Source organism: Lepidochelys kempii, chromosome 1 (assembly GCF_965140285.1).
Source record: "Lepidochelys kempii isolate rLepKem1 chromosome 1, rLepKem1.hap1, whole genome shotgun sequence".
NCBI lineage: Eukaryota > Metazoa > Chordata > Testudines > Cheloniidae > Lepidochelys > Lepidochelys kempii.
Window position 1 is genome coordinate 295,447,399 of NC_136380.1, and position 22,809 is coordinate 295,470,207.

At 43.0% G+C, this 22,809-nt stretch overlaps 1 protein-coding gene and 1 long non-coding RNA gene across 9 annotated transcripts in view; one reads left to right on the forward strand and one right to left on the reverse strand.

Moving 5' to 3' along the window:
• SLC38A4 (solute carrier family 38 member 4) overlaps positions 1-4,512 on the forward strand; it is a 62,450-nt gene extending 57,938 nt beyond the window's left edge. For 5 of the 6 annotated variants that reach the window (XM_073327973.2, XM_073327976.2, XM_073327974.2 and 2 more), the window contains one exon: positions 885-3,756. In XM_073327973.2, the coding sequence (XP_073184074.1) occupies positions 885-986 (102 nt within the window). In that variant the 3' untranslated portion in view covers positions 987-3,756. Of the gene's footprint in view, positions 1-884; positions 3,757-4,348 lie in introns of those variants that run through there. The other variant, XM_073327977.2, reaches the window with a different exon arrangement.
• The window catches only part of LOC140905183 (uncharacterized), a 111,528-nt gene that overhangs the window by 5,947 nt on the left and 82,772 nt on the right, over positions 1-22,809 (reverse strand). The window lies entirely within an intron of this gene.

Here is a 22,809-nt window from a genome sequence, read left to right on the forward strand (position 1 = left end):
TTCTTTAAACAAATATCTTTTGGGAAAGTATAGATTGAAAATTAATCAGAAAAGATTTTGATAAAATATACACATAAATATAATTATTTGAAATATTTAACATGGAAAAAGTTTCATTTATACATATTAAAGAGATAAAAAGAAACTTTTCAATAACTACATTACTACGTAAGATATATTTTTGCAAAATTTTGGAGCACAGTTGTGTCTATTCACTGGTGTTTCTCTTTATGACTGAAACATTCAGAATTTATCATCCTGCACTGAGATTGAATACGTTCATTTTTGTGGCAGGAGTTGGAATGTCCTAAGATCATGCTCATTAAAGGTCCCAGTTCAGAATTTGAGAATGTAAGTCCCATTGAAGTCACTGGGACTTAACCACATAATTAAATGTAAGCAGGTACTTAAGTACTGTCCTGAAGAGGGAGAGACTGAAGCACATTCATAAGTGCTTTCCTTAGTCAAGGCATAAGGGCTTAATACTAGAAGCTGTTCTTGCTATCAGACTATGTGTGGCCATTTTTAAAGGTAAAACAAAACCAGAAGATACATAAATCATATTAGTGTTCGTGTTAATGAAGCAAGTAAATACTAGCAAGTGGTTGTTTAGGGCCCATTCGGCAAAGCCTTGCTCACATGTGGTGACATTCACCCCTGTGCAGAGGCACTTAAATTGTGAACTGGCTTCATGCTGGCCCTCTGCACAGGAGTAACTTTCACCCAGATAGGTTCATTGAGGGACTATCAAAGATTGCTCATGCAAGTAGAACTTCATAGGTTAGGGCCCCTAGTAGGTGACAGATATAGAATGTGATTCCAGTAGAATTATTCTGTCACCTAACATATTTTCAATATTAATATGGTCTTTTCCCCAATTGCAGGCGCTGATATTTCTCATAGTTGGCATAATCTTTATGCTCGGAAGCATGACTCTAATTGCACTGGACTGGATTTACCACTCTTCAAGTTCCAAACATCACTAACCTGTGCAGTCGTGAAAGTACGTCTCAGACAGAAAATGCTTGGATATACATGCTCCAAAAGACTCTTGACACCTAGATGGGAGTGTTATTCCTAGCTAATAATTGCAAGATTCCAAAGACTGTGACTAGTAATGCCACTAGAACCCTATGGAATACTAAATCATCCTTCTTACAAGGGATAGTTATTTATACATTAAAAACCTGTGCTGAACATTTCTAGCTGGGTTATAATAAAACATGTGTTGCGAATTTTTTCCCAAAAGCACAATAAGGGTAACTGTCCATATAGTCTTCAAAAATCCATTTTTCCCCATTATTTTGATAACTACAGTTCCTAGGAAAACAATGCAGTGTCCAAAAAATCAGCTAGTGCCTTTTTATAACTGAAATACATGGACATGGCTTAAAAGCAGGGCAGAATGTAAGAGAAAAGGCAGGAGCTACCTAGGTGGTCTGAAATCTAAGCATCATTGATCTTTCAAGTCAGGAAGATGACAACTTTGACCAACCAGTCAACAAAGCTGAATGTTAAATTTCCAGGCATGCATCAGATGAAATGAGCTGTAGCTCACGAAAGCTTATGCTCAAATAAATTGGTTAGTCTCTAAGGTGCCACAAGTCCTCCTTTTCTTTTTGCGGATACAGACTAACACGGCTGTTACTCTGAAACCCGTTAAATTTGTTGTTACCTGTACTGTCAGGTATCAGGTGTGTTAGAGCTGTTAAACCCTCATTCAAAATAAAACAAGAAAACATGCTAACATGGGCCCCAGTCCTACGATCAGATCTGAGTGAGCGGGCTCCTGCACGGATGTGACTGCCATATGAAGCAGGGTTCCATCTGCCTGGATCAAGTTGCAGGGCTGGGGCCTATATGTAAATAAGACTTCTACATAACTATTGTTCTGTTATTATACATCTGTGCTGGGAGCAGCGGGTGGTTCTGGTGTGGGGTTTGGTTGTTTTTTTAAAATTCTTGTAAACATGTGTGAATTCAGGTGACTGAACAACTTGTAATCTGTCTATAAACTCGTCTTCCATTATAACTCAGAGATTTAAGGAGACCACAAGGCATGTGAAAGCACACCACCCAGTATTGTTTGATACATTTTTATTTGATGTGTTCAGTGCAGGAAACTGTGATTTACTATATATATATTTATGTATATATTCTTTTTCTCTATCAGAATGTTAATGTATGGTACATTATTTTTGATTTTTTATATGGGTAGTTCTTTGTTTTTATAGCCACAAACTTTATACTGTTTTGAAGAAAACAGATTGGGTTGTTGGGTCTGTAAAAAGTTCATTTTTATGTATCAGTGCTTGACAAATACTTGTGAAAGCCCAAGCTGTTACCTGTGTAACAGGACACTCTGATGTTTACTACAATATCATCTTATAAAAAAATTGCAACAATACAGGCCCCTCTTCTCCTAAGAATTGTCAATATATGCTGTACAATTCTGTATTTTTGCCCTAGATTACAAAACTAGGTAGTTTCTCCTGTTAATATATTTTAGCTTGCATATGTATGCATTAGTATTAAGTCAGCATATACAATTAAGCTATATAATTTAATACAAAGGAAAAGATTAATTCAAGAGCAAGTTTATCATTCTAGGCAGTTGAGCAAAACAAAGAGAAGTTATATATTACATGGGTGGTTAGTTAGCACTCATTATCCTAGGGGCTCTGGCTGCTTACTTTATGACATGTGGGGTAAATTCTGACCTAATTTAGACCACACGCGCTCTCCATTCTCACCAGTGCAAATCAAAAGTCAATGGCATCAGATTAGCTCTACACAAAATGTGACTGAGTGAAGAATCAGGGTACAATTCAGCCAACTGTTTAAATTTGAAAATTAAAAACTATGATGTATTCAGCCGTGTATTAATTAGTAAAGCCATGCAGAGTTATGGTTTGTCTGACTAATCTATTTAGTTTGATATAGAATTGACTGTGTCTGTGTGTGTGTGTACACACAGACAGAGCTTTAATGTCTCAAAGAAATGGTCCCAATTGAGTTATATCTTTCTGTGTACTATTTTATTCTTGTATAAAAGTACTGTAACCTTGGTATCCTGGAGCACATTTCTATGTATGTATTCATTATTTAGAAAAAACTGCAATATTATTTTGGTTGGGATTTTAAGGGGATTAACACAAACAAGGCAGTGATTGTACTGATACATAACATCTTTAACATCAGTGTCTGATGCTGTAATCCTTTCACACACACAAAATTCCCATTGACATCAGTCAAAATTGTGCATGTAAAAGGACTGCAGCACTGAATTATAATTGTGGTTTGGTTTTGGAGGGGCTGCTAATCGAGGACTTGGAAATACATTCAGATATTTGATAAGTATTTAATCTAACGCTCCTAAAATAGAACTGCAGTAAAGATACAACCAGAAAAATTATAGGGAAATAGTGCAATCTACTGCCTTTTCACTGCAGGACAGTATTTGGTTTCACATGAAAAATGAGTGGTTAACTTGAACCTGCCATAACTGTGTTCAGAAACAGTTTTCAAATTCATGATGAAATGTCAAACATTAAAGCTACAGCATATTCCCACTATATGCAGAGTTAGCTGCCACACATATTGTGGGATAGGCATAGTATTATACACTAATTTATTTAGCACCTCTTGGGGATGGCTGAAGTTGAATTTTCTTGTCCATTTTGTAATATTTAGGCCTTGGGAGGATTTTTATTACAAAAATGTATACTGATGCATAATAAATTAACTTTTCAAAAAGCCTGCTGACTTTTTTTTTAAGTTGGTATGATCTGGTTTGTTTTTTTTTAAATGAGGCAAGAAGCAAAGCTAGAAGCAGCACGTCTAGTGGTTAGAGCAGCAGCCTGGAAGTCAGGAAACTTGGGTTCTAGTCCTAATTCTTCCACTGTGCTGCCAGGTGACCTTGGGGAAGTCATTTAACATCTCTATTTATCAGTTTCCTCCATATGTAAAATAAGGATAATACTTAGCAACTGTTGGTAAGTGCTTTGAGATATTTGCATGAAAGGCACCATATAAGTGTATAGTATTAGTTTATCAAAGTCACAGGCCATGCTTTTCAAAAAAGACTCGTGTTTTTGACTAATGATTTTGGGTGCCCAATTGAGATTCCTTAAAGGGGCCTGATTTGGGGGAGCTTAAAACTTTCTGAAAATGAGACTTCTTTCAGGTCTCATGTTGGGTACCCCAAATCACTAAACATTTTTTAAAATCTTGGTCATATGTTTAACCTAATCTTTGTGCTGCTAATAGTATACAAAAATATTTATGACTTTATTGGCCTTTGGGATGCACATACAAGGTTGATCATGTATTTACTTTCTCTGCTTAGTTAACCCAATGGATTGTGTGACTGAACATCCACTGCAGTAGCATAACCATGCTGCCTACCGTGACTTGTCCCCTTGTGGAACGTATGGAGACTGAAACTAAATAATTTTTCCTTGAACTACCAGCTCAAGCTGTTATCCAATAATAAATAATAATTAAAATACCCTACTCACATTAAAAGCCTCTATTCGTCTTATTTTATATCAGGCTTTGGGAAAATTCTGCCTTCTACCTGTTTGCAGCACTCTGGCTGATACTGCCCTTTCCTTCCTCTGCATCCCCCATAGAGAATATTACTGCCTTGCCTAGTGGATCACTGTGTCATTATACATTAATATCAAGGTGGGGGTATGTGTCACTCAGCTATAGATGTTGCCTACCTTCATCACTGAGCCACCCCAGGGAAATTGCTCTGACTGCTGATTTTGCTTCTTGCGCATGCTTTATTTAGCCATCTCTCTTAAGTGCTCACAGAGCTCAAAAATAAAAGTCAGACTTTGATTATCCAGATGGAATCAGGAATGCTGAACTTATTTAAATAGCATCAGAGGGGCAGCCGTGTTAGTCTGGATCTGTAAAAGCAGCAAAGAGTACTGTGGCACCTTATAGACTAACAGACGTATTGGAGCATAAGCTTTCGTGTGCGAATACCCACTTCATTGGATGCATTTAGTGGAAATTTCCAGAGGCAGGTATAAATTTGCAAGCAAGAATCAGGCTAGGGATAATGAGATTAGTTCAATCAGGGAGGATGAGGCCCTCTTCTAGCAGTTGAGGTGTAAACACCAAGGGAGGAGAAACTGCTTTTGTAGTTGGCTAGCCATTCGCAGTCTCTGTTTAATCCTGAGCTGATGGTGTCAAATTTGCAAATGAACTGAAGCTCAGCAGTTTCTCTTTGAAGTCTAGTCACACAATCCATTGTCTACAGCCAAGCGCATTTGCTCCAACCCTTCAGACAGACCAACACCTACAAGATCTTCATCAAGCTTTCTCAAAACTACGATACCCACATGAGGAAATAAAGAAACAGATCAACAGAGCCAGACATGTACCCAGAAGCCTCCTGCTGCAAGACAAGCCCAAGAAAGAAACCGACAGAACTCCATTAGCCATCACATACAGTCCTCAGCTAAAACCTTTCCAACGCATCATCCTGGACAACCCATCCTGGACAACAGTCCCTCATTTTCACAGGCCTTGGGAGGCAGGCCAGTCCTCACCCACTGCCAGCCTGAAGTATATTCTCACCAACAACTACAGACCGCACCATAGTAACTCTAACCCAGGAACCAATCCATGCAACAAATCTCGATGCCAACTCTGCCCACATATCTACACCAGCAACAGTATCACAGGACCTAACCAGATCAGCCACACCATCCCCGGTTCATTCACCTGCATGTCCACCAATGTGATATATGCCATCATGTGCCAGCAATGCCCCTCTGCTATGTACATCGGCCAAACTGAACAGTCTCTATGTAAAAGGATAAATGGACACAAATCAGATATTAGGAATGGGAATATACAAAAACCTGTAGGAGAACACTTCAACCTCGCTGGACACACAACAGCGGATTTAAAGGTAGCCATCCTGCAGCAAAAAAACTTCAGGACCAGACTTCAAAGAGAAACTGCTGAGCTTCAGTTCATTTGCAAAGTTGACACCATCAGTTTAGGATTAAACAAAGACTGCGAATGGCTAGCCAACTACAAAAATGGTTTCTCCTCCCTTGGTGTTCACACCTCCACTGCTAGAAGAGGGCCTCATCCTCCCTGATTGAACTAACCTCGTTATCCCTAGCCTGATTCTTGCTTGCATATTTATACCTGCCTCTGGAAATTTCCACTATATGCATCCGACAAAGTGGGTATTTGCCCGTGAAAGCTCATGCTCCAATACGTCTGTTAGTCTATAAGGTGCCACAGGACTCTTTGCCACTTATTCAAATAGACAGATGATTTCATGTGATTAATAACATTGAGTGATACTGCTTCTTTTTGAATAAAATGAAGCTTACAGAGCATCTAAATTCAGAGAATCAAGGCTTGAATAAAAGACGTTTTTAAAAGTTCATATTAAATAAAGATTACTCTAGCGGACAAAAATCAGCCAGGCTTGCTTCCATATCTGCAGTATTTCCCAGCATGCATTACAAACTCTGGTGCTCAGAAGGATTTGCACTATGGAGCATCACTAAAACTTTAAAAATTCAGCCCTCTCCCTGGCAGGAGCCATGGGTGGGGTGGGGAGAGCAGCAGCACTGAGCCGCGGCAGGAGCTGCAGGCAGCAGAAGCAGGCCCCAGCCCAGGTGCCCTGAACCTGGTCCCCCAAGCACTGGCAGAAGCTGTGCGGGGGGAGGTGGCAGCCCCCAGCCTGGGCCCCCTGAGCCCCAAAAAAGACCTGTGGGGGCGGGGGCAGAAGCCCAGATCCCAGCTATGGGGCTGCTGCACCGCAGAAGTGAGGTGGTCCCTCCTCAGCCTGGCTGATTTCGGAGATATCAGATTTCATGGGGAAGGGCTTATTTCACAGTCCATGACATGTTTTTCACAGCCGTGAAATTGGTAGCACCCTAATCATGTATTTATAAAGAACTTGGGGTTCACCCCTAGGCTTGGGTCCTAAGGCAGTCCCAGGCAAGTATTGATGGACCACCTACAATAACCATGGGGCAGCTCAGTTAAAGCCGGGTCTTTTCCATCAGTGTTCCATTTGCTATTCCTCCTTTGATGAGGCTGTGCACATGGTTTGATCTTGTGGCCCAGGGTTCCGCTGGTGAAATGTGATATCAAGTCTGCTTTTTGATTGCTGCCGATGCACCTTTTTGACTTTAACCTTTTGGGTTTCTTTTTAAGGAATGCATTATTGTGATAACTGTAAGCCCAGGGGATGTTCAATAGCTTATTCAGCATTTTAAAAATTCTGTTCAATGCTACACTGGGCAGTGGTTTGCGAATCTGGTTTATGGCAGCTAATGCACTATTTAGATTAGTTTTTGTTCACAGGCAGGGTGGATTCGGACAAGCGTGAGAGACTGATGGACTCCTTCCAGTCTTTGTTGGATAAATTGGGCATACCTCTAGCAGGGGAAAAGACAGAGGGGCCGTCCTATAAGGTGACCTACCTGGGCATTCAGCTAGACACACTAATGAGTATATCTTAACTCCCTCAGGATAAGCCTTGGGAGCTACTGGGCTTGATTAGCAGCTGTGTAAAGGCCGAGAAAGTTACATTTCATGAGCTGCAATCTATTATAGGTCATCTTAACTTTGCTTGTCAGGTGGGCATTTTGCACCCAGCTTTCACAGGCCACCACAGGAATATCTAGGCCTCACCATTTTATAAAACAGTTATAAAGAGATGAAAGAGGATTTGGGGGTGTGGGAACAATCTGAGCCATTTCAGTGGGGTTTCCTTGTGGAGGAAGGAATGGACACTTGAGGCTGATTAATTACGGAAAATGCCACAAGCAGGATTCATAATCATAAAACGGTGAGCAGGACACCCACCCCAGAGTGAGTGAGGCAGTGTTATCCACCTCATGTTCTTGAGTTCTACAACCAAAAGTTCCTTTTCTGTGCCCCTCTCTACTCCCTCACCATATCCCACTCTCAGTGATTGTCCTTGGTCAGCGAGGACGCAGGGTTCGCTCCTCGCCACCTGGCCACCCCACCAGCTGCTGCTCCTCTCCGCTGGCTGTCCCACCAGCCACGTTTCCTCGCTGCCTCGCCAGCTGCTCATTCTGCTCACCGCCTCACCAGCCACTTGTTCACCAGCTGACTGTCAGTCACATTCTGCTGCCACCTGCCTCTCTGTCGTGACCTCTGCACATCAGTCTCTTAGTAATTTTCAGCTCTTTGCAGGCTGGAAAGAAACACTGCCCCCATCTCAAGTGATTTCAGTTCTCAGTGATTTTTACCTCTTAGCAGGAAGGGCAGAAACACTACCCCACCACAACTGATTTCAGCATTGATTGAACATTTAAAGTAACAAAGAGGCTCCTAATGAAGCCTACTTAGCTCTTTCTTTGAACAGTGGGGAGGAACTGGTTAAACCAGCCTGGGGAGGGTCCACACACCTCCTGGCTGGGACACCTGTCCCCACCCCTTTTACTTTCACAGGACTCTGGCATTCGAGCCCCTGGCTTAAAGAGGTCCTTTCAGCTGAGGGTGACTCCCTCATTTGGGACAGGTTAAGCACAGTTCTGCTCCCTTTTATTCATACCATAATTACAACATTGGTAACAGCATTTCACTACCCCTGCATTCAGTACTAAAATGATTTGTAACCCAACACCAGCCAAAGTTGATTACTTTGAGCAAAACATCACTCTAAGCACAGCAGGAGCAAACTGTATTTACATGAACACACCTAAAGTCTCTCCACCTCCCAGCTAGCTGTCAGGGAGGAATTCATTCAGATCCTGCTTACATCATAAGAAGGGAGCAAGACCTCTTTTGCACTTAAAAGCAGACTGAGAATTTGGCAAGATGGGAACTGGCCCGTCAAAGCTACAGTGATCAAAGAAGAATCTCTTTGCTCATACTAGGTGTCAAGGTTCCTCCCCGACTCTGAACTCTAGGGTACAGATGTGGGGACCTGCATGAAAAACCTCCTAAGCTTATCTTTACCAGCTTAGGTCAAAACTTCCCCAAGGTACAAAATATTCCACCCGTTGTCCTTGGACTGGCCGCTACCACCACCAAACTAATACTGGTTACTGGGGAAGAGCTGTTTGGACGCGTCCTTCCCCCCAAAATACTTCCCAAAACCTTGCACCCCACTTCCTGGACAAGGTTTGATAAAAAGCCTCACCAATTTGCCTAGGTGACTACAGACCCAGACCCTTGGATCTTAAGAACAATGAACAATCCTCCCAACACTTGCACCCCCCCTGTCCTGGGAAATGTTGGATAAAAAGCCTCACCAATTTGCATAGGTGACCACAGACCCAAACCCTTGGATCTGAGAACAATGAAAAAGCATTCAGTTTTTTACAAGAAGACTTTTAATAAAAAATAGAAGTAAATAGAAATAAAGAAATCCCCCCTGTAAAATCAGGATGGTAGATATCTTACAGGGTAATTAGATTAAAAAACATAGAGAACCCCTCTAGGCAAAACCTTAAGTTACAAAAAAGATACACAGACAGAAATAGTTATTCTATTCAGCACAATTCTTTTCTCAGCCATTTAAAGAAATCATAATCTAACACATACCTAGCTAGATTACTTACTAAAAGTTCTAAGACTCCATTCCTGGTCTATCCCCGGTAAAGACCAGCATATAGACAGACACACAGACCCCTTGTTTCTCTCCCGCCTCCCAGCTTTTGAAAGTATCTTGTCTCCTCATTGGTCATTTTGGTCAGGTGCCAGCGAGGTTACCTTTAGCTTCTTAACCCTTTACAGGTGAGAGGAGCTTTCCCCTGGCCAGGAGGGATTTCAAAGGGGTTTACCCTTCCCTTTATATTTATGACACGCCCCCCAAATCTCAGCTAGGGTGAAACTCTGGCTGGGATTTCTTCCTGGAGCTCTAGGAAAAACAGAGTTAATAAGACACATGCATCTCTAAATATACTACCAAGTACATAAAGACTAACAATATTTTCCACATCTCAAGGACAATTTTAACCAGTTGATTCTGGGAAACTTTCACGGGAGAGTGCATCAGCCACTTTGTTAGAAGCTCCTGAGATGTGTTGGATGTCGAAATCAAGATCTTGGAGAGCTAAACTCCACCAAAGAAGTTTTTTGTTAGTTTCCTTGACGGTGTGAAGCCACTTCAGTGCAGCATGGTCGGTTTGCAGGTGGAAACGCCGTCCCCAAACATATGGGCGTAGCTTTTCCAGAGCGTAGACAATGGCGTAACATTCTTTTTCACTGACTGACCAGTTGCTTTCCCTCTCAGACAGTTTTTTGCTGAGAAACACTACAGGGTGGAATTCTTGATCAGGTCCTTTCTGCATTAAAACTGCTCCCACACCACGCTCGGACGCATCTGTGGTTACTAGGAACGGTTTGTCAAAGTCTGGGGCCCTTAGTACAGGGTCAGACATGAGTGTCACTTTAAGCTTGTTAAAGGCCTTCTGACACTTTCCGGTCCACTGAACAGCATTTGGCTGTTTCTTTTTGGTTAGGTCTGTCAGTGGGGCAGCGATTTGGCTGTAGTGCGGTACAAATCGTCTGTAATAACCAGCCAAGCCTAAAAAGGATTGAACCTGTTTCTTTGACTTTGGGACAGGCCACTTTTGGATAGCATCCACTTTGGCCTGTAGGGGGCTGATAGTTCCTTGACCCACCTGGTGTCCAAGGTAAGTCACTCTGTTTAGGCCTATTTGACACTTCTTAGCCTTAACAGTTAGTCCTGCCTCCCTTATGCGCTCAAGGACTTTTTGTAGATGTTCCAGGTGGTCTGCCCAGGAATCCGAAAATATGGCCACATCGTCAAGGTAGGCGACTGCATATTCTCCTAATCCCGCTAGGAGACCATCTACAAGTCTTTGGAAAGTGGCGGGTGCATTTCGCAGCCCGAAAGGGAGTACATTAAATTCATACAGCCCGAGATGTGTGATGAAGGCTGACCTTTCCTTGGCAGATTCATCTAGCGGTACCTGCCAGTACCCCTTGGTTAAGTCCAAGGTAGAGATGAACTGGGCCCGTCCCAGTTTCTCTAATAGTTCATCTGTGCGTGGCATTGGATAGTTGTCTGGGTGAGTTACAGCATTTAGCTTACGGTAGTCCACGCAAAAACGTATTTCCCCATCTGGTTTGGGAACTAGAACCACTGGAGATGCCCATGCACTTTCAGAGGGGCGGATTACACCAATCTGTAACATATCCTGGATCTCCCATTCTATAGCAGTTTTAGCTTGAGGAGACACCCGGTAAGGTTGGACCCTAATTGGGTGAGCATTACCTGTGTCAATGGAGTGGTATGCCCGTTCAGTCAGTCCTGGGGTGGCTGAGAACGTTGGCGTGTAGCTAGTGCACAGCTCCTGGATCTGCTGTCGCTGCATACGCCCAAGGGTCATGGAGAGGTTCACCTCTTCCACACCACCAGCACATTTCCCTTCGTAGTAGACACCTTCAGGCCACTCAGCGTCGTCTCCTCCCTGGGCTATAAACTGACAAACCTTTAATTCTCTGGAATAAAAGGGCTTTAGAGAATTAATATGGTACACCTTAGGCTTTCGGTTGGAGGTGGGGAATGCTATGAGATAATTAACAGCTCCCAGGCGCTCCTGGACCATGAATGGCCCTTCCCACGATGCTTCCATTTTATGGGCCTGGAGCGCCTTTAAGACCATGACCTGGTCCCCTACTTTGAAGGAACGCTCTCTGGCATGTTTATCATACCAGGCTTTTTGCTCTTTTTGAGCATCCTGTAAGTTTTCTTTAGCAAGGGCTAAAGAGGTTCGGAGGGTGTTTTGTAGGTTGGTTACAAAGTCCAGAATATTAGTTCCTGGAGAAGGTGTAAATCCCTCCCATTGCTGCTTCACCAACTGCAATGGCCCCTTAACCTCACGGCCATTTACAAGTTCAAATGGGGAAAACCCTAAACTGGGATGTGGTACAGCTCTGTAGGCAAAGAGCAACTGCTGCAACACTAGGTCCCAATCATTGGAGTGCTCATTTACGAATTTACGTATCATGGCCCCCAAAGTTCCATTAAACTTCTCCACCATGCCATTTGTTTGATGATGGTAAGGAGTGGCAACCAAGTGATTTACCCCATGAGCTTCCCAAAGGTTTTTCATAGTTCCTGCCAGGAAATTAGTCCCTGCATCTGTGAGGATGTCGGAGGGCCAACCTACCCTGGCAAAAATGTCTGCTAGTGCCTGGCACACACTTTTAACCCTGGTGTTGCTTAGAGCTACTGCTTCCGGCCATCGGGTGGCAAAATCCATGAAAGTCAGTATGTACTGCTTTCCTCTGGGTGTCTTTTTCGGAAAAGGACCCAGAATATCCACAGCTACTCGCTGAAATGGAACTTCAATGATGGGGAGTGGCTGGAGAGGGGCTTTGACCTGGTCTTGGGGTTTTCCCACTCTTTGGCACACCTCACAAGACTGGACATAGGTAGAAACATCCTTGCCCATTCCCTCCCAGTGGAATGACCCCCCCAAACGGTCTTTGGTCCTGTTCACCCCAGCATGGCCACTAGGGTGATCGTGGGCTAAGCTCAAGAGCTTGGCCCGGTATTTAGTTGGAACTACCAACTGTCTCTGAGGATGCCAGTCTTCCTGGTGTCCACCAGAAAGAGTTTCCTTGTATAAAAGTCCTCTTTCTACAACAAACCTGGATCGATTAGAAGAGCTGAGAGGCGGTGGGTTGCTCCGTGCCGCCGTCCAAGCTCTCTGGAGGCTTTCATCTGCTTCCTGTTCGGTCTGGAACTGTTCCCTTGATGCTGGGGACATCAGTTCCTCATTGGATTGTGGACCTAGGCTTGGTCCCTCTGGAAGCGATATAGAGGATGGAGCTGTTTCTGTTGACTGTGAACCGCTCTCTGCTGGTGCACTATGTTGGGATTCAGGCTCCGGCTGAGCCTCTTGTGTAGGGTTATCGGCTGCTGCCAGTTCAGGTTCAGTGGGGCCCTCTGGTGTTGAGGTTGCAAGTACTGGATTCAGTGCTGACACGGGGTCTGGTGTTGGTTGTTCGGCTGGTTCCGGTTCTGGGACTGGTTCCGTCTGGGTCTCTGGGACTGGATCCACTACTGCTGTTGCAGACATTGGCCTGGGGTCCAGGTCCATCACCTCTGACCGGGTTCTGATAGAAGTTTCCGGAACAGAGCTAGGCCTCACGGCTTGTTTAGCCTGGCTGCGGGTGACTGTTCCCACCCTCTTGGCCTGCTTCACATGATTGGCCAAGTCTTCCCACAACAGCATGGGGATGGGATAATCATCATAGACTGCAAAAGTCCACATTCCTGACCAGCCCTTGTACTGGATAGGCAACTTGGCTGTAGGCAAATTGAAAGAGTTGGACTTGAAGGGTTGAATCGTCACTTGGATCTCTGGGTTGATTAAATTGGGGTCCACTAAGGAAGCATGGATAGCTGACACTTGTGCTCCGGTGTCCCTCCACGCGGTGACCTTCTTCCCGCCCACACTCACAGTTTCCCTCCGCTCCAAGGGTATCTGGGAGGTATCTGGGCCTGTGGACCTCTGGTGTGATTCCGGTGCAATGAACTGTAATCTGTTGGGGTTCTTGGGGCAGTTGGCCTTTACATGCCCCAGCTCGTTACATTTAAAACATCGTCCAGCTGACGGGTCACTGGGGTGAGGAGGGTTGCTGGAGAACGGGGTGGTGGGACGATAAGGGGTCTGGAGGGTTCTTTGGGAGGTAGGTGGGGCTTTGGGCAGCCCCCGGTAATAGGGTGTGGTCTGGGGTGGTCCCTTCTGGTCTCCGCTCCAACTGCGATCAGTTTTCTTCTTCTCTGCCACCTCCACCCATCTGGCTCCAATCTCTCCTGCCTCAATTACAGTTTTGGGTTTCCCATCTAGGATGTATCTTTCTATTTCCTCAGGAACACCCTCTAAGAATTGTTCCATTTGCATTAGGAAGGGCAAATTTACTGGAGATTCAACACTTGCTCCTGATATCCAGGCATCCCAATGTTTCACAATGTGGTAGGCATGTCGGGTAAATGACATGTCTGGTTTCCACCTTAGGGCTCGGAACCTCCGACGAGACTGCTCGGGTGTTATCCCCATTCTGACTCTCGCCTTGGATTTAAACAGTTCATACTTGTTCATGTGTTCTTTAGGCATTTCAGCTGCCACCTCAGCTAAGGGTCCACTGAGCTGCGGCCTCAGCTCTACCATGTATTGGTCAGTAGAGATGTTGTACCCAAGGCAGGCCCTTTCGAAGTTTTCTAAGAAGGCCTCAGTATCATCACCTGCCTTGTAGGTGGGGAACTTTCTGGGATGGGAAGTGGTACCTGGAGAAGGATTGCTAGGGTTTGTTGGTATATTCTGCTGGGCCTTTATCCTCTCCACCTCCTCCACATGCTTCCTCTCTTTTTCCTTCTCCTCCTCCACATGCTTCCTTGCCTCCATTTCCCTCTTGTGGGCAGCCTCCTGTACCTCCTTCTCCAGATGCATGAGTTCTATCTGTCTTTCATGTTCCCTTTGTTTTTCCTCAGCCTGAAATTTGGCTAATTCCAGCTGTAGTCGAGCTGAGGATTTGGCCATTCTAACCTCTCTGTTTTTAACTAACTTTACACCCGAGGTTTAGAAATAAACAAACAAAACGTGGCTGTAAAATTTTGCTGTGCTGGAATAGAATACCTATTCTCTGATAGTGACTGTCAGCCTACAGAAAAAGACAATTCCCTTGTCTCTGCTCTGGGCCCAAATTAAAGCAAAAAACCTCCAACTACTTGGAAACCTGCTTACCCAGCCCAAAGAAAAAGCAAATGGGTAGAACACACACCCCCTATTTACTTTTAGGAAGAAAAGAAAAAAAAACCTCTGGGTTGGAAGACTGTGAATTTCCCTGCAGGAGTTAAGTACCCTGCCTCCAGGCAAAGAAAACCTGCAATTCACAAGATAATCCCCTTTTGTCTCTGCTTGGCCACAAAGCAGAGAAAAAACAATCTGCTTTCAGTTTCAGCTGCTTTCTGGACTTCCTTTCCAAAGGAAAAAAAATTTCTTTTTAAAATCTGTATTTCTAGTTCAAAAAATCTCAACTGGATCTCAAAATGATTTCAGGTTAATCCCACCACTATGCCACCATGTCAAGGTTCCTCCCCCACTCTGAACTCTAGGGTACAGATGTGGGGACCTGCATGAAAAACCTCCTAAGCTTATCTTTACCAGCTTAGGTCAAAACTTCCCCAAGGTACAAAATATTCCACCCGTTGTCCTTGGACTGGCCGCTACCACCACCAAACTAATACTGGTTACTGGGGAAGAGCTGTTTGGACGCGTCCTTCCCCCCAAAATACTTCCCAAAACCTTGCACCCCACTTCCTGGACAAGGTTTGGTAAAAAGCCTCACCAATTTGCCTAGGTGACTACAGACCCAGACCCTTGGATCTTAAGAACAATCCTCCCAACACTTGCACCCCCCCTGTCCTGGGAAATGTTGGATAAAAAGCCTCACCAATTTGCATAGGTGACCACAGACCCAAACCCTTGGATCTGAGAACAATGAAAAAGCATTCAGTTTTTTACAAGAAGACTTTTAATAAAAAATAGAAGTAAATAGAAATAAAGAAATCCCCCTTGTAAAATCAGGATGGTAGATATTTTACAGGGTAATTAGATTAAAAAACATAGAGAACCCCTCTAGGCAAAACCTTAAGTTACAAAAAAGATACACAGACAGAAATAGTTATTCTATTCAGCACAATTCTTTTCTCAGCCATTTAAAGAAATCATAATCTAACACATACCTAGCTAGATTACTTACTAAAAGTTCTAAGACTCCATTCCTGGTCTATCCCCGGTAAAGACCAGCATATAGACAGACACACAGACCCCTTGTTTCTCTCCCGCCTCCCAGCTTTTGAAAGTATCTTGTCTCCTCATTGGTCATTTTGGTCAGGTGCCAGCGAGGTTACCTTTAGCTTCTTAACCCTTTACAGGAGAGAGGAGCTTTCCCCTGGCCAGGAGGGATTTCAAAGGGGTTTACCCTTCCCTTTATATTTATGACACTAGGTTATTACAGACAAAGGCAAAAATCTTAAGAAGAAATCAAAAGCATCTGCTCTAGATACCTGGCAACTTGGCCAACATAAGTGAAATGAAAGCAGACTTACAAGGCAAAAACAATTCACAAACTGAACCTGTTATTGACCATGGGACTGAAGAGTCTGTCACAATAAGGACTTTTCTCATGGGGGTCTGCAATAAAGCAGTTTCGGAATGCCCTAAGAGACTGATGGAGACACATTCAAAGTTGTGTTAAAGCAACCTGAAGGGCTGGTAATTCAGTTATTCTAGTCTATTTGTTAATGTTTGTATTACTTCAATTTAATAGTTTTTTAATGCAGTAAAGGGATCTTAAACAGAAAAGATATGCTGTCAAGTAAGTCCTCTAGAAAGCATGGAGATGCCACATTTCCTGTATACTCTTTATGCACTCTTTGGTTTCCTGTGACACTTCCTGCTTGAAGTAGAAAAATAAAAAGCCCAGGACAGGGCAATTGGAGGGTGTAGCTACACAGAATAGTAGAAAGTTCTGTTACCTCATTTCTATACATAGTTCCTGTTCACAATAAAGGTTTTGTCTGGACACCAGTCTGCTTGTCAAAACAAACAAACAAACAAAAACCCACGGTGGACTCACCTAGTGCAAACATCAATTCTCCTCATCTTTAGATTGCCCCTAATCCTCCACACACAGTACAGAGCTCCACATCTCTGGTGCTATACACAACTCAAACTACTCACAGCTTTTTGGGCCTCTTTCTGGCATGTAGAGTACCCATGGATTAGGGCCATAAATAGTTATACACATAAGAAAAATAAGTAGCCCACTGTGATCTGCCACTTAGGTAAAGCAAATATTGAGTTTCAATTCAATGAAAAGAAAACAAGTGTGATTAAAGCCATATGAAAAATCCTCTCTGTCAGGGTTTTCTCCCCACCCTGAACTCTAGGGCACAGAAGTGGGGACCCAAATGAAAGACCCCCCCCAAGTTTATTTCTACCAGCTTAGGTTAAAAACTCCCCAGGCACAAATTCTCCCTTGTACCTTTGGTTTAAGTAACGCTGCCACCACCATGTGATTTAACAAAGAACCAGGGAAAAGGACCACTTAGAGTTCCTCTTCCCCCAGCAATCCCCCCAAGCCCTTACAACCCCTTTCCTGGGGAGGCTTGAGAATAATATCCTAACCAATTGGTTACAAAATGATCAAAGACCCAAACCCCTGGGTCTTGGAACAATGGAAAAATCAGTCAGATTCTTAAAAGAAGGATTTTATTTTAAAAAAATGGTAAAAATCATCTCTGTAAAATCAGGATGGAAAATACTTTACAGGGTATTCAGATTCAAAACACAGAGAATTCCCCTCTGGGCAAAACCTTAAAGTTATAGAAAACAGGAATAAACCTCCCTCTTAGCACAGGGAAAATGCACAAGAAAAGCAAAAGATAAACTAATCCACCTTGCCTGGTTTACCTGTACTGGTTGCAATATTGGATTGGGATGGGTTGGAAAAGATGGATTTCCATCTGGCCCCTCTCAGTCCCAGGAGAGAACCCCCACACAAAACAAAGAGCACAAACAAAACTTTCCCCCTTCCCAAGATTTGAAAGTATCTTCTTTCCTCATTGGTCCTGTTGGTCAGGTGCCAACCCAGCTATTTGAGCTTCTTAACCCCTTACTGGTAAGGAGGAATTCTAGGCTACCCTTAGCTGTATGTTTATGACACTCTCCCTTTTAAGTCTTCTGGCATCATCCTCTTTCAAATTCCTCCCTCACACTTCATGCAGAATTTTTCCCAGGCTTGTTCTCCTGACCAGTGACCACATACTCTCCCTCACCTGAAGTTCTGTCCTGGCTTGGTGCTTCTTATGATGTAAATTCCTTGGGGCAAAGAAAGTGTCTTACTTTAGAAATTGTAAGTTCTGGAGCGCAGCAGATTGATAATGGAAGCTAGTCATCAGGGAAAAATCCATGTCTGGCAGGACTAAGGACAATGAGGAGTTTAAGTTTATTAGGAACCAAAGAAATCTCAGCAATGGTACAGGCCCATTAGTAGATGGAGATGGTAAAAATGTTAATACTGATGCAGAAAAGGCAGAAGTGTTCAATAAATGTTTCTGTTCCGTATTTGGAAGGAAGCAGGATGATGTACTCATAGCATATGAAGGTGATGAAGTACTTTCCAGTCCTTTAATAACCAAGGAGGTTGTTAAATAATGTTTACTTGGGATAAACATTTTAAAAATCAGCAGACCCAGATTTCTTGCACCAAAGAGTCCTAAAAGAGCCGACTGAGGAGATCTCTGTCTCACTGATCATAGAATCATAGGGTTAGAAAGGAAGGCAAGGGTCATCCTGTCAAGATGCAGGATTTATTGTGTCTAAACCATCCAAGACAGATGGCTATCCAGCCTCTTTTTCAAAATGTCCAATGAAGGAGCTTCACAACTTCCCTAAGCAGTTTGTTCCATTATCCTACTGTTCTCACATTTAGGAAGTTTTCCTTTGATTTAATCTAAATCTGCTATGCTGTAGTTTGAACCCAATGCCTCTTGTCCTGCCTGTGTGGCAAGAAAGAACAATTTTTCTCCAACTTTTTTATGGCAGCCTTTCAAGTATTTGAAGACCACTATTATGCCCCCACTTAATCACCTCCTTTCCAAACTAAACATACCCAGGTCCTTCAGCCTTTGCTCATATGACTTGCATTCCATCCCTTTCCAGTTTCTCTACATACTTTCTATACAGTGATGACCAAAACTGGACACAGTACTCCAGCTGAGGCCTAACCAGTGCCAAATAGAGTGGTACTATCACTTCCCATGATCTGCATGTTATGCCTTTGTTAATGCAGCACAAAATTGCATTTTCTTTTTTTGCAACAGCATCTCATTGTTGACTTATATCGTGGTTGTGACCCAGCACAACTCCAAGATCCTTCTCAGCAGTGCTGCTGCCAAGCCAGTTATCTATTCCCCATTCTGTATTTGTGCATTTGGCTTTTTTTCCCCTAAATGTGGCACCTTACATTTGTCTTTGTTGAATTTCATTTTGTTGTCTAAAGTCCAGTTCTCCAATTTATCAAGATCCCTTTGAATTTTAGCTCTATCCTCCATCCCCAGCTTTGTGTCATCTACAAATTGATCAATATGCTCTCTAGTCCTATATCCAGGTCATTAATAAAGATGTTAAACAGGACCCCAAACAGATCCCTGTGGAACCCCACTTAAGACCTCCTTCCAATCTGACATCATTCCATTAATAGTTACTCTTTGTTTGTGTTTCTTTAACCAATTATGTATCCACTTAATGATAATTCTACTAACCCCACATTTCTCCCACTACTTATCAGAATGTTTTGTGGCACTGTGTCAAAAGCCTTGCTAAAGTCTAGCTATATTATGTCTACCACATTCCCACTATTCACCAAACCAATTACCTTGACAAAGAAGGAAATCAAGCTGATTTGGCATGATTTGTTCTTAGTAAATTCATGCTGCTTGCTAGTGATCACCCCTTCAGCCTCCAGGTATTTGCAAATTGAATGTTTTATACATTACTCCAGTAGCTTCCCAGGTATCGAGGTCAGGCTCACTGGTCTATAGTTTCCCAGATCCTCCTTTCCCCCCTTTTTAAAGATGGGCACTATGTTAGTCCTTCTCTAGTCTTGTGGAACCTCTCCTGTCATCCATGAGTTTGCAATTATTATTGCTAGTGGCTCCAAGATTTCTTCAACTAATTCCTTAAGCACTCTGGGATGAATGGCATCAGACCTCATTGACTTAAATTCATTCAAATTAGTCAGAAGATCTCTGATGTGTTCTTTACTTATCCTAATCTGTCCCCTTTGTTGTCTATGATAACTTCATTAGTTGTCCTGTCACATGTTATTTTTTGTGTGAAGACTGAAGCAAACTAGGCATTGAGCAGCTCTGCCTTCCTATCATCTTCTGTTACCAGCTCACCTTCCCCACATTCCTGATCTCTCTTAAGAAGCTAAGTTTCAATAAATCTTGGAATACTGAGGGCATTCTAGAAGACGGCAAGAGTGCTAATGTTCTAAAAGGTCAAGCAGGATGACCCAGGTAACTAGAGGCAGGTCAGCCTGACATCAATTCCCAGCACATCATTCCACAAAAATCAGCAAACATTTCACAGTGCCTTGTTTCCCCATAATTACTTCCCTGCCAGTGTTATTGCTCCCTACTTTAGGATTCATATCTCCAATTACTTGGAGGACACCACCAATAACACTTTCTGGGGCTGACATAGAAGTGGTCTGATATTTCACATATTTTGGCAGCACTGTAAGTATGACAGGTGGAACAGACAAAGACATTAAAGTCAGAATAGCAAAAGCCAAGCGTACCTTCATAACTCTAAAGCCAATCTGGAGAAACAGAAATTTTGCCCTTCAAATGAAACTTTGCCTATTTAACACCATTGTAAAATCAGTCTTATTATATGGTGCTGAAATGTGGGGATTTATTAAGACGTCAATAAACTCCACACTTTCCTAAACAGGTGCCTCAGACAATTCTGCAATATCAGATAGCCAGAAAAAACAAAGAACAAAGAACTCTGGAGGAGGGTGAAACAGGACATCATGGAACAAAAATGGAGATGGTTAGGATATACATGGAGGAAGGACCCGAACATCATAAGACAGGCATTGGACTGGAACCCCCTAGGGCAAGAGGGCAATGAGGGACAACATGGAAATGCACAATAGAAGCAGAATTGAAAGCCATCAAAATGGCATGGGAAGAAGCTTGCAGCAAGAGACTGTCAAAGATGGAAGGCAATGGTGAAGGGTCTATGCTTTGCATGGAATAAAGAGGCATAAATCAAAACAAAGGACTCTTTAATCTAGCAGAGAAATGGCATAAAAAACCAATGGCTGGAAGCTGAAGCCAGACAATTTCAAATAAGAAATAAGGTACACATTAACAGTAAGTCATTAACTACTGAAACAAACTATTAAAGGAAGTGGTAGATTCTTCATTCCTTGAGGTCTTCAAATCAAAACTGAATGCCTTTCTGGATGATATGCATAAGCCAAACACAAGTTTTTGAGCTCAGTACAGGGGTAACTGGGTGAAATATAATAGGCTGTGATATGCAGGAAGTCAGAGTAGATGATTTAAGTTCCCTTTTGCCCTTGAACTCCTGGGGGAATTCTGAACCACTGCTCAGGCACAGAATTCATGTCTGGCACAGAATTTTTCCCCCCGCAGAAAACACATTCTGCTGGAGAAATGCTGCAGTTCTGCCATTCACCCACCAGAGTCTGCTGTGGTACCAGAATAGCCAGCAGCCCGCTGCATTCATCAGAGCACCTTACCCGTGGAGCCAGGTTAGGACACACAGAGTGGGGCACATGGAGCTCCTGGGGGGTCACAGACTGTTGTTCAGAAGGGCTGGGGGGGATAGACTGGAGCACGGGCTCAGGAGCCAGTGGGGTGACAGGACTGATCCGGGGCTGAATGGGAAGGGGGCTGCAGGGCCACATGGGGATGGGGATGTCACATAACCAGATCCAGGTATGACTGCTTTGAAATATCACCCAAGAGTTCTGAGGGAACTCAAATGTGAAATTGCAGAACTACTAACTGTGGTTTGCAACCTATCATTTAAATCAGCTTCTGTACCAAATAACTGGAAGATAACTAATGTGACTTCAATTTTGAAAAAGGGCTCTAGAGATGATCCCAGCAATTATAGGCCAGTAAGTCTAACTTCAGTACCAGGCAAACCGGTTGAAACTAATAGTAAAGAACAGAATTGTCAGACACAGAGATGAACATAATTTGTTGGGGAAGAGTCAACATGGTTTTTGTAAAGGGAAATCATGCCTCACCATTTACTAGAATTCTTTCAGGGGATCAACAAGCATGTGGACAAGTGGGATCCTGTGGATATAGCGTACTTTGATTTTCAGAAACCCTTTGACAAGGTCCCTCACCAAAGGCTCTTAAACAAAGTACACTCTCATGGGATAAGAGGGAGGGTCCTCTCACGAATCAGTAACTGGTTAAAAGATAGGAAAGAAAGGGTAGGAATAAACAGTCAGTTTTCAGAATGGAGGGAGATAAATAGTGATGTTCCCCAGGGTTCTGTACAGGGATCATTCCTATTCAACATATACATAAATGATCTGGAAAAAGAGGTAAATAGTGAGGTGGCAAAACTTGCAGATGATACAAAAGATAGTTAAGTCCAAAGCAGACTGCAAAGAGCTACAAAGGAATCTCACAAAACTGGGTAACTGGGCAACAAAATTGCAGATGAAATTCAATGTTGATAAATGCAAAGTAATGCACATTGCAAAACATAATCCCAACTATACATATAAAATGATGGAGTCTAGATTAGCTATTGCCACTTTGAGACATTGTGGATAGTTCTCTGAAAACATCCAATCAATGTGCAGCAACAGTCAACAAAGCTAACAGAATGTTGGGAACCATTAAGAAAGGGATGGATAATAAGACAGAAACTATCATATTGCCTCTGTATATGTCCATGGTACACCCACTTCTTGACTACTGTGTCCAGATCTGGTCACCCCATCTCAAAAAAGATATATTGGGATTGGAAAAGGTTCAGAAAATGGCAACAAAAATGATTAGGAGTATGGAACAGCTTCCGTATAAGGAGAGATTAATAAAACTGGGACTTTTCAGCTTGGAAAAGAGACATCTAAGGGGGGATATGATAGAGGTCTATAAAATCATGACTGGTGTGGAGAAAGTAAATAAGGAAGTGTTATTTACTCCTCCTCATAACACAGAAACTAGGG